Source organism: Telmatherina bonti (genome assembly GCF_933228915.1).
Source record: "Telmatherina bonti genome assembly, chromosome: 6".
NCBI lineage: Eukaryota > Metazoa > Chordata > Actinopteri > Atheriniformes > Telmatherinidae > Telmatherina > Telmatherina bonti.
This window is the reverse complement of record NC_136624.1, coordinates 9,803,748-9,820,342: the sequence shown is the minus strand read 5'-3', so window position 1 is coordinate 9,820,342 and position 16,595 is coordinate 9,803,748. Positions and strand designations below refer to the sequence as shown.

Below are 16,595 nucleotides of genomic sequence, written 5' to 3'. Positions count from 1 at the left end.
CATGGTGACATAGTGGTTAGGACTGTGGCCTCACAGCAAGAAGGGGTTTTTTTTTGTAGGGGGGTGGTGGGTTTGAACAGTGGCCTTTCCATGTGGAGAGGTTCTGGGTTCTCTCCAGGTACTCCGGCTTCCTCCTACCATCCAAAGACATGTATGTTAGGTTAAATCAGTGGTTCCCAAACTGGGGGGGATAATCAATGGTGGGTAATAATGAGAATGCAGTATTTTGCTTGTACCAAAATATTATCTAATATAATGAAGTGTGAAGCCAAACAAATTACACCACCACTTAAGGACTTTTTATCTTTAACATAAAGAAAAGCCTGCAGGTTACTTTAGAAATAAACTATCCAACTATCATATAAAGAAAAGTTGCTTTCTTAAAGCAGCATCGTCTCAAGTCACTGAAAGTAGTTTGCAGAGATTCCTGTTTTAAAATATTTCACACTGAAGCAGAAGAATGGAAAATAAGACTGACAGTTTTAATTATAGTTGCCCACAATACAGCCACTAAAACTAAAGACGCATTTCTTAGTATGTTTCTTTGGTTCATGAGACGTGAGGGGGGGCTTGACATTTTTGTCATTGATGGAAGGGGGGGCTGCAGAGAAAGTTTGTAAACCACTGGGTTAAATGGTTACTCTAAATTGTCCTTAGGAGTGAATGTGAGCGTGAGAGGTTGTTTGTCTCTCCGTGTGTCCCAGTCATGGACTGGTGACCTGTCCACAGTGTCCCAGTCATGGACTGGTGACCTGTCCACAGTGTCCCAGTCATGGACTGGTGACCTGTCCACAGTGTCCCAGTCTCTTGCCCAACAATAGCTGGGAAAGACTCCAGCTTCCCTGCGACCCTGAATTGGACCAAGTGGTTCACAAAATGGATGGATGGATGTAAATGAAGAGGACAATCTCACCATATGACACACCTTCATAAAATTAAATGAAGAAAGGCATAAAAAACAACAACTTAAGTTCATACCACCACTATAATACGTACTGATGTACTAAAACCTAATTGGCAGTGTAAATATAAAAATGATAATAAAACAATATTCAATTAAAACAGGCCCAAATCACAATAGAAATGTCTATTTCTGTCACACTGTACAGATTTGCTAAAAGATAAACAATTAATAAAATTTTATTTTTATGTAGTGGCGTATGCGGTATTTGTTTGGTTTTCATCGTGTCCTGCCAGATGACTTGCTAAAGCTAACTGAGGTACAATGTGTCACATAGAAATAACCATATTTTTTTACAGTGACATTCATCGCATACATTTCATCTCTGTCTCAAGGCGAACAAACCACTTCACCACTTCACCACTTTACTTTCTGGAGCGTCATGTTAGCTGAATTTTATTTGATGCATCGCCTAAAGAGTTGGCCTTGTGGATGTACAGTGATGTGTGTTATATGGATAGATGGATTGGTGGACAGATGGATGGACGAACAGATTAATGGATGGATTCACGGATGGATAGATGGATGGACAAATGGACGGATGGATGGATGGACAGATTGACGGATGGATGATGGATAGATGGATAGATAGACAAATAGATAGATAGATAGATAGATAGATAGATAGATAGATATAGATAGATAGATAGATAGATAGATAGATAGATAGATGGATAGATAGATATAGATAGATAGATAGATAGATAGATAGATAGATAGATAGATAGATAGATAGATAGATAGATAGATAGATAGATAGATAGAGCAATGAATGGATAGATGATAGATGGATGAATGGATAGATGGATGAATGGATAGATAGCTAGATGGACAGATGAATGGATGGATAGATGGATGAATGAATGGATAGATGATAGATGGATGAATGGATAGATGGATGAATGGATAGATGATAGATGGATTGATGGATGAATGATAGATTGATGAATGGATAGATGGGCAAATGGATGGATGCATAGATGGATAGATGGATGAATGGATAGATAGCTAGATGGACAGATGAATGGATGGATAGATGGATGAATGGATAGATAGCTAGATGGACAGATGAATGGATGGATAGATGGATGAATGGATAGATAGCTAGATGGACAGATGAATGGATGGATAGATGGATGAATGGATGGAGAGATGGACTGATGGATGAATGGATTGATGGATGGATAGATGGATGGATATATGAATAAAGAGTAGCCGTCAAATGAGCCGTGCATGGCGGCCATGTTTACAGTCATTTATTTATTAATTCCTTCATTCATGCCTCTGCTTCAGTTAAATATGGATCCAACATTACAAACTGGACTGAACAGCGAGTAGAATCAGACTGAATGTAAACAGGCTGATGCATCATGACAGCTCTCAGCTCCACGGTGGACACTCAGTGTTTGGTGACCTTCACAACCTCTTTCATCACAGCCCATCCTTTCATCTTCATCCTGATGACATCACAGGTTGCTGTTTGAAGCGAGGCTTCTGTTAATATTGGCTGTGAGAAGACAGGGAAACACGACAGCACCTCTGTGTTAGGAAAGAATCAAACATTAGCTTAAATTTCATTTCAGTGCATCATCACAGCTCCAGCAGAGTGAATCATGTCCAGGTCTCTGAGTCCGGATGAGTCCAAACCAGATGGAAGGTCATACTGATCTGGACATCAGCACACTGACCTGTTGTTCATGACACCTTCAGCCATCTGCAGAGGACGCTGGCTGGTGTTGGCTGAATCTGTCTCTGCAACAAACGGGTCGGAGTGGTTCCCAAAAAGACTCTCATCTCTCTGTTAAAGCAAGCAGCACTGTTACTGTGGATGGGACACAGTTTGTTTTACAGTGACACAAAGAAACAGTAACCAGAGGACACCCAGAGTTCAGATGCAGACCAGATCTGATGGAAACTATGTGGTGTAAAAGCATTGGAGGCCAGGAAGCTGGAATCTGGGAAGAGGTGTTGGAGGTTGGTACAAATCTGAACCTGCAGCTGGCAGGGTTTAAAGAATCTGTTGCAAATAACTGACTTCCATGCTTTAACTGATAATAGCTCACAATAATGTTCTTATGAAACGTCATTGGGTTGTTTCGGCACATTAAACTTCTGTTTCTTTGAAGGGCTGCAAACATCTGACTCATCTGCTGAACCATCAGCAAATCACAGAACTGATTCTCTGTTTAAAGAAGAAACATACTGACTTCATGGTACAATCCATAGACATCATATATTCGTAGACGCCGCATTGTATCACGCCGCCTATACGAGCAGACGTCTCATCGCGCCGCCATCTTGGATGGGTCTCCCATGCGCCTCCAATGCATTTATTTGTAAGGTGTAGGTCCAACCACGACAAGAACTCCACGGATTTTTACCTGTTTCTCCTCACAGTTTGGTTTGTTACAAAGGGCAGAGATATTGTTATGATACAGATCACTGTAAAACATTAAAAAACAACATGCTTTTAAGTTAAAACATTTTAAGTTAGGGATCACTAGCTATCTAACTATCCCTTTGTTATGCTGCGATAAGTTTAGACTGCCGAGGGACATTTCCTGGTACACAAGGGCTGCTAACTTTCCAAAAACCTTGGAGTAAGATTTAATGAAGACAATCCAAATTTTGCTGAATACAGAACAGCAAGACATTAGACCCAGGATGTTTCATTTTATGTAGGTTTAATATTAAAATATAGCACTCAGATAAACACACAAATCATGTATGTGTATATATATATATATATATATATATACATATATATACTTTTCAACACCACATAAAGTACTTTTCATTTCATATATATATATATATATATATGAAATGAAAAGTACTTTATGTGGTGTTGAAAAGTATATATATATATATATATATATATATATATATATATATATATATATATATATATATATATATATATATATATGTGTGTGTGTGTGTATTAGTGTTAATTTAGGTTTATTTTATTCTTCATTCATTCTTTGTTAAATGTAATGTTTTCTCCCCACTTGTTGTCTCATGATTGTCCTTTGTGCAGTAGATTAAATCCACCAGCGCTCTGCTTCGTTACTCATATATGCTACACTTTTTTTTACTTCTACTTTTTAATCCTGTGTTGCCTCTACTGGGTTCTTGGTGTGTAGGAATAATTCTAATAATAATATCATAATAATTCTAACAATTCACTTGCATTCGGGAGATTATTCACTGTGTTAATATTATTTATCAACCAATTATGTAGAAAAGTGTTTTTTTTTTAAGTGTGTAATATATACGCGTTGTTCCACAAAAAAGTTTTGTGGGGAAACTACGTTGACGCTGCAGCAAAACTCGACACCGGAGACCCATCCAACATGGCGGCGATGTTGGTTCACTCTCCAGCGCTCAATGAGGCGTCTACGTATATATGATGTCTATGGTTACAATCCCTGTTCAAAAGAAGTTATGACTCTATAGAGTGTGATTAAGTTCATTATATCTACTCTGACATTCATATATACAGTTGGATTATAGGACCCTCTCTCCAGCAAAGACCACCGGGCAGCAGGAGGCGTGACCCAGCAGGCAAACACCACCAGCTGATAAGGACAAGTCCCGATGGACCTAAAATGACGTTTCAGAGAAAAACTGAAGTGATCGAAACGTGTAAAAAAGGTGAAACAATTTCCTTCCTAAAGATACTCTTCGTCTGCTAAAAAGAAACCATACATAAATTATGACTGGATAAAAGATATTTAAATCTTATCAACTCATTTTTTTTCCAATATAAGATAAACAACATATCAGACGATGAAACTGAACCGTATCACGGAAAATAAGAGCTTATTTTAAATCTATTTGCAGAAACATCTTTAAAGAACAAAAAAGGCGGGAAAATGACTCGTTACAAATTAATGTTGAGCATCACAGAACTGGCATAGGCATAAAAGGAGCCTTTCAGAGAGGAAGTGCCTCTCAGGTGTAAAGATGGACTGGTTCATCAATCTGAGACAAACTGGGTCTAAAAATTTGTAGAGAAATTCAAGAAAAAATGTTCTTCAGTGTAAAATTATGACGACTTTGAAGATCCCACAAACTACTGTGAAAATGATCAAAAGATTCAGCAAATCAGGAGGAATCTCTGTGAGCATGGGACTATGCTGAAGGTCAAATTACATGGTGGCGATCATGGTGTCTTCTAGACATGACTCTCTACTGGACATCACTGCATGGACTCAGGAAGACTTTCAGTAATCTATGTCTGTGAGCACGGTTCACCCTGAACTCCACAAATGCAGGTTAAAGATCTATCATCCGGATGCAGAAACACAGTTGTCTTTTCTGGATCAAAGCTCATTTAAAGTGGTCTGAGGCAAAGCTGACAAAAAAGAAAACATATGGAAATGGTAAATTGTTTGTGGACAGCATGGACAGCGTGTCCTGGAGACTAAAGAGGAGAGGGAGCATCCAGCTTGTTATCAGCCTGCATCTCTGATGGGATGGGGTTCCATTGGTGCCGATGGCGTGGGCAGCTTCCACATCTGGGAAGCTCCATCAATGCTGAAACATCTGCTCCCATCCAGACAACGTCTCTTTCAGGGAAGACCTTGCAGGTTCCACCATGCTGAACCACATCCTGCCTCCATCACGGCAGCATGGTGGAACAGGAGAACTGGTCTGCCTGCAGTCCAGATCTTTCACCAGTACAAACATCTGGTTCAAAACAAAAGTCTAGAACTGTGGAGCAGCTGGAGTCCCGCATCAGACCAGAGTGGGACAACATTCCTCTCCCAGATGTTTACCGACAGATCTTAAAAGAAAAGAGGTCGCTAAGTATGCTCCTCATCACCCTGGAATCACTTTTTACTGATGCATTTATGCCATCAAATCAGAGCTCATATTATCTGTGAAATGATTAAATGTCTCAGTTTCAGTATGTGATATGTAGTTTATGTTCTATTGGTAATAAAATATGAGTTGATGAGGATTTTATTTGCATTGTACACATTGTCACAACTTCTTTGTGTCATGGTTTCAGGGTTCTGTTGTGGGGTTCTTGTCATGTTTTGCTCTGGTTTCCTGTTTTATATGGTAGTTTTCCTCCCTCGTGTTTTCTGTTTAGCTTCCTGTTCATGTGTACACCTGACTTCATTTTGCACATCCATTCTATGTATAAATACCTGTATGTTTCACATCTCATTTGCCAGTTAATTGTTGTCGTTCTGGTCATCATTTCTGCCCAAGTCAAGTCAGTGTCAGGTCAGTCAAGTCAAGTCAAGTCAAGTCAGGTCAAGTCAAGACAAGTCAGTGTCAGGTCAGGTAAGTGTCAGGTCAGGTCAGTGTCAGGTCAGGTCAGGTCAGTGTCAGGTCAGTGTCAGGTCAGGTCAGGTCAGGTCAGGTCAGGTCAGTGTCAGGTCAGGTCAGGTCAGGTCAGGTCAGGTCAGGTCAGGTCAGGTCAGGTCAGTGTCAGGTCAGTGTCAGGTCAGGTCAGGTCAGGTCAGTGTCAGGTCAGGTCAGTGTCAGGTCAAGTCAAGTCAAGTCAAGTCAAGTCAGGTCAGTGTCAGGTCAGGTCAGGGTCAGGTCAGGTCAGGGTCAGGTCAGGTCAGGTCAGGTCAGGTCAGGTCAGTGTCAGGTCAGGTCAGTGTCAGGTCAGGTCAGGTCAGGTCAGTGTCAGGTCAGGTCAGTGTCAGGTCAGGTCAGGGTCAGGTCAGGTCAGGTCAGGTCAGGTCAGGTCAGTGTCAGGTCAGGTCAGGTCAGTGTCAGGTCAGGTCAGGTAAGTGTCAGGTCAGGTCAGGTCAGGTCAGGTCAGTGTCAGGTCAGGTCAGGTCAGGTCAGGTCAGGTCAGGTCAGTGTCAGGTCAGGTCAGTGTCAGGTCAGGTCAGGTCAGGTCAGGTCAGGTCAGGTCAGTGTCAGGTCAGGTCAGTGTTAAGTCAGGTCAAGTCAAGTCAGTGTCAGGTCCGGTCAGGTTAGGTAAGTGTCAGGTCAGGTCAGGTCAGGTCAGTGTCAGGTCAGGTCACTGTCAGGTCAGGTAAGTGTCACGTCAGGTCAGGTCAAGTCAAGTCAGTGTCAGGTCAGGTCAGGTCAGGTCAGGTCATTGTCAGGTCAGGTCAGGTCAGTGTCAGGTCAGTGTCAGGTCAGGTAAGTGTCAGGTCAGGTCAGTGTCAGGTCAGGTAAGTGTCAGGTCAGGTCAGGTCAAGTCAAGTCAAGTCAGGTCAAGTCAGTGTCAGGTCAGGTCAGTGTCAGGTCAGTGTCAGGTCAGGTCAGTGTCAGGTCAGTGTCAGGTCAGGTCAGTGTCAGGTCAGGTCAGGTCAGGTCAGGTCAGTGTCAGGTCAGTGTCAGGTCAGGTCAGGTCAGGTCAAGTCAAGTCAAGTCAGTGTCAGGTCAGGTCAGGTCAGGTCAAGTCAAGTCAAGTCAAGTCAGGTCAGGTCAGGTAAGTGTCAGGTCAGGTCAGGTCAGTGTCAGGTCAGGTCAGGTAAGTGTCAGGTCAGGTAAGTGTCAGGTCAGGTAAGTGTCAGGTCAGGTCAGGTCAAGTCAAGTCAAGTCAAGTCAGTGTCAGGTCAGGTCAGGTCAGGTCAAGTCAAGTCAAGTCAAGTCAAGTCAAGTCAGGTCAGGTCAGGTAAGTGTCAGGTCAGGTCAGGTCAGTGTCAGGTCAGGTCAGGTAAGTGTCAGGTCAGGTAAGTGTCAGGTCAGGTAAGTGTCAGGTCAGGTCAGTGTCAGGTCAGGTCAGGTAAGTGTCAGGTCAGGTAAGTGTCAGGTCAGGTCAGGTCAAGTCAAGTCAAGTCAAGTCAAGTCAGTGTCAGGTCAGGTCAGGTAAGTGTCAGGTCAGGTCAGGTAAGTGTCAGGTCAGGTCAGGTCAGGTCAAGTCAAGTCAAGTCAAGTCAAGTCAGGTCAGTGTCAGGTCAGGTCAGGTAAGTGTCAGGTCAGGTAAGTGTCAGGTCAGGTCAGGTCAGGTCAGGTCAGGCCAAGCCAGGTCAGGTCAGTCAAGTCAAGTCAAGTCAAGTCAGGTCAAGTCAAGACAAGTCAGTGTCAGGTCAGGTAAGTGTCAGGTCAGGTCAGTGTCAGGTCAGGTCAGGTCAGTGTCAGGTCAGTGTCAGGTCAGGTCAGGTCAGGTCAGGTCAGGTCAGTGTCAGGTCAGGTCAGGTCAGGTCAGGTCAGGTCAGGTCAGTGTCAGGTCAGTGTCAGGTCAGGTCAGGTCAGGTCAGTGTCAGGTCAGGTCAGTGTCAGGTCAAGTCAAGTCAAGTCAAGTCAAGTCAGGTCAGTGTCAGGGTCAGGTCAGGTCAGGGTCAGGTCAGGTCAGGTCAGGTCAGGTCAGGTCAGTGTCAGGTCAGGTCAGGTCAGTGTCAGGTCAGGTCAGGTCAGGTCAGGTCAGGTCAGTGTCAGGTCAGGTCAGTGTCAGGTCAGGTCAGGGTCAGGTCAGGTCAGGTCAGGTCAGGTCAGGTCAGTGTCAGGTCAGGTCAGGTCAGTGTCAGGTCAGGTCAGGTAAGTGTCAGGTCAGGTCAGGTCAGGTCAGGTCAGTGTCAGGTCAGGTCAGGTCAGGTCAGGTCAGGTCAGGTCAGTGTCAGGTCAGGTCAGTGTCAGGTCAGGTCAGGTCAGGTCAGGTCAGGTCAGGTCAGTGTCAGGTCAGGTCAGTGTTAAGTCAGGTCAAGTCAAGTCAGTGTCAGGTCCGGTCAGGTTAGGTAAGTGTCAGGTCAGGTCAGGTCAGGTCAGTGTCAGGTCAGGTCACTGTCAGGTCAGGTAAGTGTCACGTCAGGTCAGGTCAAGTCAAGTCAGTGTCAGGTCAGGTCAGGTCAGGTCAGGTCATTGTCAGGTCAGGTCAGGTCAGTGTCAGGTCAGTGTCAGGTCAGGTAAGTGTCAGGTCAGGTCAGTGTCAGGTCAGGTAAGTGTCAGGTCAGGTCAGGTCAAGTCAAGTCAAGTCAGGTCAAGTCAGTGTCAGGTCAGGTCAGTGTCAGGTCAGTGTCAGGTCAGGTCAGTGTCAGGTCAGTGTCAGGTCAGGTCAGTGTCAGGTCAGGTCAGGTCAGGTCAGGTCAGTGTCAGGTCAGTGTCAGGTCAGGTCAGGTCAGGTCAAGTCAAGTCAAGTCAGTGTCAGGTCAGGTCAGGTCAGGTCAAGTCAAGTCAAGTCAAGTCAGGTCAGGTCAGGTAAGTGTCAGGTCAGGTCAGGTCAGTGTCAGGTCAGGTCAGGTAAGTGTCAGGTCAGGTAAGTGTCAGGTCAGGTAAGTGTCAGGTCAGGTCAGGTCAAGTCAAGTCAAGTCAAGTCAGTGTCAGGTCAGGTCAGGTCAGGTCAAGTCAAGTCAAGTCAAGTCAAGTCAAGTCAGGTCAGGTCAGGTAAGTGTCAGGTCAGGTCAGGTCAGTGTCAGGTCAGGTCAGGTAAGTGTCAGGTCAGGTAAGTGTCAGGTCAGGTAAGTGTCAGGTCAGGTAAGTGTCAGGTCAGGTCAGTGTCAGGTCAGGTCAGGTAAGTGTCAGGTCAGGTAAGTGTCAGGTCAGGTCAGGTCAAGTCAAGTCAAGTCAAGTCAAGTCAGTGTCAGGTCAGGTCAGGTAAGTGTCAGGTCAGGTCAGGTAAGTGTCAGGTCAGGTCAGGTCAGGTCAAGTCAAGTCAAGTCAAGTCAAGTCAGGTCAGTGTCAGGTCAGGTCAGGTAAGTGTCAGGTCAGGTAAGTGTCAGGTCAGGTCAGGTCAGGTCAGGTCAGGCCAAGCCAGGTCAGGTCAGTCAAGTCAAGTCAAGTCAAGTCTCGTTCCGTTCAGGTCAAGTCCTGTTTCCTGTTTCCCGTAAGTTTGGAAATGAACATAATTTCCTGCATCCCATCAGCCTCTGGCTCGTTTGGTCCTTCACCACACCCACCTGGATATTGGGATTTTGGGTTGTATTGTTTTCAACGTTGCCATGGTTGCCAGCAGACTGTGCAGTGAAGACGACTGGACCTGTGTTAACTCAGATTGTTGCTGTCTTACCCTCAGGATGGCCTCAGTGTCGTCTTCAGCCAGCAGATCTCCAGAAATCGTTCTGTGAAGCTCTGCAGGAGCTTCTTCCACGATGTTCCTCAGTCCAGCCTGACAGACACAGCAGGAGGTCAGAAAACATTCACAATAAAACATCTGCTTTCAATGTCATCTGAAACCCATTCTTAACGTATTTCAACACCCAATGACTGGGCCTCCCCAGCCCTTCCATCTTCTCTGGGTAGAGAGATGGCTCTTCATTCCCAGGTGTGTGCTTGGATTTTAGCCATTAACTGGAAACTGAACTTCTTCCAGCCAGATGTGCTGCACTATGACAGAGTTAATCGACAACCAATATGTAGACCCACCTACTGAGGAATCAGCTGTAAAGATCCTCTGACATGAAGCCATCACACAGTTAATTAGATAAACATAATACAGACCAACATCTGCAGCATCAACCTGTGTGTCAACTGCAGTTGGATACACGTCTACATGAACAGAATGAAGGTTTAGCATTTTTAGTTGATTTGAAGTCTTTAAACGTTTCTAAAAGGACAAATTTAAATAGAATCTTGAATGTAAAAGTGGCTGTGATGTGATGAAAGAGTCCTGTGGTGTGCCACGTTGCTAAAATGAGTCTGTAAATGCATGTGGAAGGATGCGGAAGTTCAATAATGCAGGTGCCTGTTGTTCTTTCACTGCACTTTTCCCTTTTCTTATTAAGCTACTTCCAAATAAAAGATTCCGCTTAAGGACGTCATCCTCTCCAGAAGTGTCTGCAGAACAGATGAGTCATAAGACATCCAGAGAAGAGCTCATAATGTCATTATAAAAATGTCTTTTTCAATATGTAGTATGAGATCTTCAACTCAAATCAAAGATACTTTATTCATCCCCGTGGGGAGATCTTGAGCCACATCCAGCCAGCACTTCCTGGAGTTCATGATGTTCCAAACTATCAACACAAATTTAGACAATCCACCAACAGTCTGCATGGTCACAATCTTCTACAATCACCAGATTTTTAATCTAGCTATGACTAATTACAGTGCTCCTCGTTGTTAGCTGGTTCACATCATTAACTTGATATAAAAAAGAAAAATTTCATGCCAGAATGAAGTTGCAAGTTGAACTTGAGACTTTGTGGTTCGTGGCCATCTTGTGCCACATTATGGTGAAAAAAGTTCTTCATTTTAAACTAAACATTATTTCCCGTTTCTGATTATGACCCAACAGACGTGAGATAAATGTGAGCCATGGAATGTTCGATTCACCTCCAAACACAGTCCATGACTCTTCCAGATTATGCATGAAAGCGGTTCAATGTAAATGTTAAAGGTTTAAGTGTGTTGTAGCGCTGGAACATTGTGATGGAAGACAACTTAAAGAAGCATCACGCAACTTTCTGACCTTAAAACTCTGCGTTCTGGACTTGTTTGATGACACAGTGACATCTATCATGTGCATTTCTTGAGCCACTGCCATCCAGCAGCGTCCCGTGGCTGAGAAAACCAACACTAAACAAACTTTTACATCCAGGACGCAGCGTGACGTTTTGCTTCATGGGATAATAAGAAACTGCCTGTTTTGAACATACAATGTCACTGATTCAGCAAAGAAACACAAGAAAATTAAAAGAGAGAAAGAGACAAAACAAAAGTCATTGTAAGTTCGTCCTTTGCTGGCTGGAGAGAGCTAACAGGTCAGGTAGGATGCAGGAGGGATGGCGAATTAGCCGTCGATGAGGGGCGTGTGACGGGGAAAATCACTTCTGTAGTGTGGCTATCATTTTTCTACAAACACCTCCAGTGATGTCAGAGATGAGATGACAAAACATGGTGGAGGTTAGAAGGTTATAGATCTGATGATGATGAAGAATATGAACAGTTCTTTTCTCTTTTTCTATTATTTGAACAACGATTTTCAGTCTTGCCCCGTAAATAAAGTTGTAATGAACAAATACTAATATAATAAGAACTGAATACACAGTCGTAACACTTTAACACTACAGCAGGTTAATAATAATAATGGTAATGTCAGGTTAAATGTATTTTGGGGTTAATTATTCCAGCAATGAACATTTAAAGGACCATAAATCGAAATGGTTTCACCACAAGGTTTGCTGCTGAGCACTGCCTTTGGACAAAATGAGCCACACCTCCCTCCACCTCTTACCCAACTCTCCTCACCCGCAAGACAAGGTGCAAAGTGCAAAAACACAGAGCAAAACAATGTCAGCATTTTGTGGAACATGTGGGAGCAACTAATAAGGTTTATGTTGTTACAGTAGAAGAAGAGCGAGTCAAACTGTAGCCCGTTAGCGCTGCAATCATAGACTGTATATTAAAAGATGGACGTAGCCTCTGTGACATCACCCGCAGGTCTCTGAAGAGCTGAATTGAAGCTCGGTGGGCGGTTCCTACCATTGCGATCCTGTCAGGGGCATGCGTGTCGTCTCGCCCGGAAAATACATATATCGGCAAAGAGAGCTAAACAGAAGCTAACCAGCTAACGGAGGTAAGCGGGCTAAAGCTAAGTCATGTTGTTAACCGGCTAAAAACCGTGGTTGTTCTACGTTCTTCTTGAAGCAGGAGATCAGATATCTGTCAAAAGGACACGCCCCTAAATATGCAGAATTTCAAGATTAAATTACTTTTAAATGGGCAAGTTAGAAAAGAATTCACTCCCCCCACAGTTGTCATGAAGGCAAACCTGACCTATTAAACCGAAAATGGATTTTTGAACCAGGCTGTGAACATGTTTATTTCTGCTGTAAACATGTTTATTTCTGTTGTAAAGTTGGTCTTTTTAACATGGGAGTCAATGGGGATTTGCTCTGTTTTGCAGCCCCTAGTGGATGAAGGGGGAACTGCAGTTTTATGCACTTCTGCATAGGCTTCACTTTTAACCGCCGGAGGCTCCGTCCATCTTTCATTTACGGTCTATGGTTGCAGCTCTCTTCACTTATGTAAGATGTTGACTCCTTTGCACCAGTTTTCTCTCTCTGCTTTCTTTATTTCCAAAATTGGAGCATTTGTAAATCAAACATCACTCTTTACGTCTTAACTGTGACTGGAACACATGTAAACAAAACTACACACATATGTGCAAAGATTGTCTATAGTGACAGACATCACACTCTAACACAAAACTAATGTTAATCTAGTTCTGTCTCTTTAAACAATTTCTTTGCCAACAACCGTTGTTTCTCTGTCGGATGCTGGTTGCCTTTAGATAAACCTTTTGTTCTGTTCTATGCCATTTCGCTCAAAAACACCCAGTGCCATTGATTGCTTGCTGGAGACTTTAATAGAGAAAGAGCACAGCTAGAGGAGGGAGGAGGCTCACATGAACGTACAGGAATGTGCAGCCGTAGCGGCTGGTAAACGTCGAGCCTGAGATGAACACAAAGAAGCGAGGTGTGATGTCATATTATTTTCCATATGGATTTACATCACTTGTTCTTCACATTCTGATTTTTAAATTCCTTCAGCCCAGAAATGATCAATTCCTTTGATTTCTTCAGTTTTACCTTTGAAGAAATAGAAAAACTAACAAAGTCTTTAAGCTTTAAGATAAACTTTAGAACTGTACTATTGTGATTAGAGATTTTTACTTCTTTCCTGCCATGCTTATGGTAGGTTAAGTCTTAAATAGCCTGTAGAAACATAAGCAAACATAATTATTATGTTATGTCATTTGTGTCGCTAAAATATGTTTTTTAAAAATAAAAAATATTATGATTACTACATTATTATTACAATTTTACCATACTCTTACCAAAAAATATCTTGAAAGTTTAAATGTTTTTCTCCTTTGTTGCTCTTGGTTTCAGGGCCTTTATGACCCTGTAATGATGTTTCTATTCTAGTTGCCATGATGCACCCAGTGTTACAACCAGGAAATAATCTGGTTATTATGTTGGTAATTACAGCTTGTTAACTAGGTATCACTTCGGTTGCTACCTTAATATAATAAATAAATATCAGATGTTTTCGCAAGACAAAAAATAAATAATAAATCAGAGACAATCTGGAATTGTGGGTGGAAAAAATAGTTAGAAAAATGCTGGATGGACTGTGGAGAGCTAAACCTTGAAACCTTCATTGAGGCTTCTCTGAAGACGTCTGGAGGTCCAGGAACCAGGTTGCTGGTGCAGCCTGTGTCCTCAGCGGAGATCCTGACATCCTGGCAGCAGACTGAATATGATGTAAAGCCTTAGATCAGCCTGACCACAACCCACCTGAATCTCATTGGTCGCACTTTTTTTTGTGGGACGGTAGCCATAATACTCTTCCTGCCGCTTCTTCAGTTTCCGGAAATAATCCTGGATGAGGAAAGTTGCATAGAATTTTCCCACGGTGACCTCGTCATCTGTTGAGCAGAAAGAGGCGGTGAGAGGGCGGTATGTATACACGTTATCACCCTGAACGCTGAAGTCCTGCGTCAAACGGCTGCACAGCCTGGAAACATGAAAAGAATAAAAAACAGAGAAGTTGTTTCTGCACATGATGAAACTGCAACTTCAACCACACACCAGCAGCTGGTTCCATCTTGAACAGAAGCGCGAGTGGTGCAGTAGTTAGCACTGTAGGCTGGGTGGGAAGAAGGTTGCTGGTTCAAGCCTCGACTAGAGGGAGGGTTGAACAGTGGCCTTTCTATGTGGAGTTCTCCCTGTGCATGTGTCCTCTGGCTTCGTTACACTGACGTGCACGTTAGGTTAAGTCTAAATTAGGTGGAGTGTGAATGGTTGCTGGCCGTGTGATGGACTGGTAACTGGTCCAGAGTGTACCTGCCTCTTGCCCAAATGATTGCTGGGATAGGTTCCAGCTTCCCTTAATTGGATCAAGAGGTTGAGAAAAATGAATGGATAACCAGGGATGTTTGATATCCCTTTTTTTTTTTTAATGAAATTTATTTTTTATTTTTTATTAATTATGAGATTTTCTATATAATATATGCATGTTGTGTAAAGTTGTGTTGTTAAAAAGTAAAAACTGATAACTTGTGATACTGGCCCTGTGATGGAGTGGTGAGCTGTCATGGGTGTACCCTGCCTTTTGCCAAAAAGCCAGCTGGGATAGGCTCCAGCTTCCCCGCAACCCTGAATTGGATTAAGCGGTTTAGAAAAGGAATGAATGAATGAATGAACTTGTGCTACTGCATGTTATTGCCGATAACTGTGTCATGTAGGTTAAAATCTTGTGAATGAGACTAAATCTTAGTTTTATGCTGGATCAGTCCCACAAGGGAAAAATATTTGGACTGTCTGTACTGTTATTCGTAGGGCTCTGAAGAGCTGAGTTTAAGCTCGCTGGGCAGTTCCCACCATCGGCATCTTTACAACGACACGAGTGTCGTTACTCCAGGAAAATATAAAAATGGTCAAAGAGGTGGAGCTGATGTGGGGGCTGTGAGCGTGGGGGGTGGATGATTGACACCCATCAAGAATAGCTGTCTGTAGCTACGAACTAGCCGAGCTAACCTGGCTAGCTGCAGGTATTTTACACTCGTTGCAGTAGACGTTGTTTCTCATGCTGCTGTACTTATCTTAACTGCTAAAGGTGATAACTTATCAGAGTCCGCTATGCAAAGATGCAGAGTAGTGGATCACTTTCATTTATTCTCCAACAGTATAATTTCCCCATTGGTCCTGGTCTTAACGTTTAGCTGAGTTATATAAAGTATTATTCAGATATTCTACCTTTGTCTATTTTGCTCACAGGTATAAGCTTCAAAATGTTACATTTTACAGTAACATTAGTTGTTAATATTCTACACATCTACACATTTGTAGCTTGTTTCGATGTGTAAATCTTGTTCTGAGGATGGAGGCTGAATGCAAGACTGAGTCACCGTTTGTGGACCTAAACTGTCACCAAAGCAAACAGCAGACATGTGAAATGTGAAGCTAATCCAGGTATCTGAACCATAGGCTGTGCACAAAAAGATGGACAGAGCCGCCGTGACGTCACCCATAGGTTTCTGAAGAGCTGAATTGAAGCTCGGTGAGCGGTTCCTACCATCACCATCTTGGCAGGGGCATGCATGTCGTCTTGCCCGGAAAATGCAAATATGGGCAAAGAGGTGGATCTGAGAGGGGGGCTGTGAGCTTCTTGGTGGATGATTGACATTGAGCGAACTCCGAGCTTTCTGTAGCTAAGAGCTAACCGAGCTAACCCGGAGATAACAGGAGCTAACCAGCTAACAGAGGTAAGCAGGCTAAAGTTAATTCACGTTGTCAACCGGCTAAAAACCGGTTGTTCTACGTTCTTCTGACTTGAAGGGTGAGGTTGGGTACCTGTCAATCAAAAGGACACGCCTCTAAAATGCCGAACTTCGAGGTTAAATTACTTTTAAACGGGCGAGTTAGAAAAAAATTCACTCCCCCCACAGTTGTCATGAATGTAAACCTGACCTATAAACCGAAAATGGATTTTTGAACCAGGCTGTAAACATGTTTATTTCTGCTGTAAATATGTTTATTTCTGCTGTGAAGTTGGTCTTTTTAACATGGGAGTCAATGGGGATTTGCTCTGTTTTGGAACCTCTAGTGGATAAAGGGGAACCTCCGTTTTATGCACTTCTGCATAGGCTTCACTTTTAACCGCTAGAGTCTCCGTCCGTCTTTCATATACAGTCTATGATCTGAACATATGGTTCCTAACTCTGGATAAAGATTCTCAGAGTTGATTGAACCAACTCAAAGCAGCTGAT

General features: G+C 43.1%; 1 protein-coding gene across 2 annotated transcripts in view; it reads right to left on the bottom strand.

Annotated features, from left to right (window-relative positions):
- Positions 1-609: 609 nt before the first annotated feature.
- The window catches only part of LOC306756907 (dihydropyridine-sensitive L-type skeletal muscle calcium channel subunit alpha-1-like), a 70,671-nt gene continuing 54,685 nt past the window's right edge, over positions 610-16,595 (bottom strand). For both annotated transcript variants that reach the window (XM_079241839.1, XM_079241840.1), the window contains exons 39-42: positions 14,122-14,252; positions 9,888-9,986; positions 2,650-2,759; positions 610-2,468 (exon numbers count right to left, since the gene is read on the bottom strand). In XM_079241839.1, the coding sequence (XP_079097965.1) occupies positions 2,459-2,468; positions 2,650-2,759; positions 9,888-9,986; positions 14,122-14,252 (350 nt within the window). In that variant the 3' untranslated portion in view covers positions 610-2,458. The remainder of the gene's footprint in view (positions 2,469-2,649; positions 2,760-9,887; positions 9,987-14,121; positions 14,253-16,595) is intronic.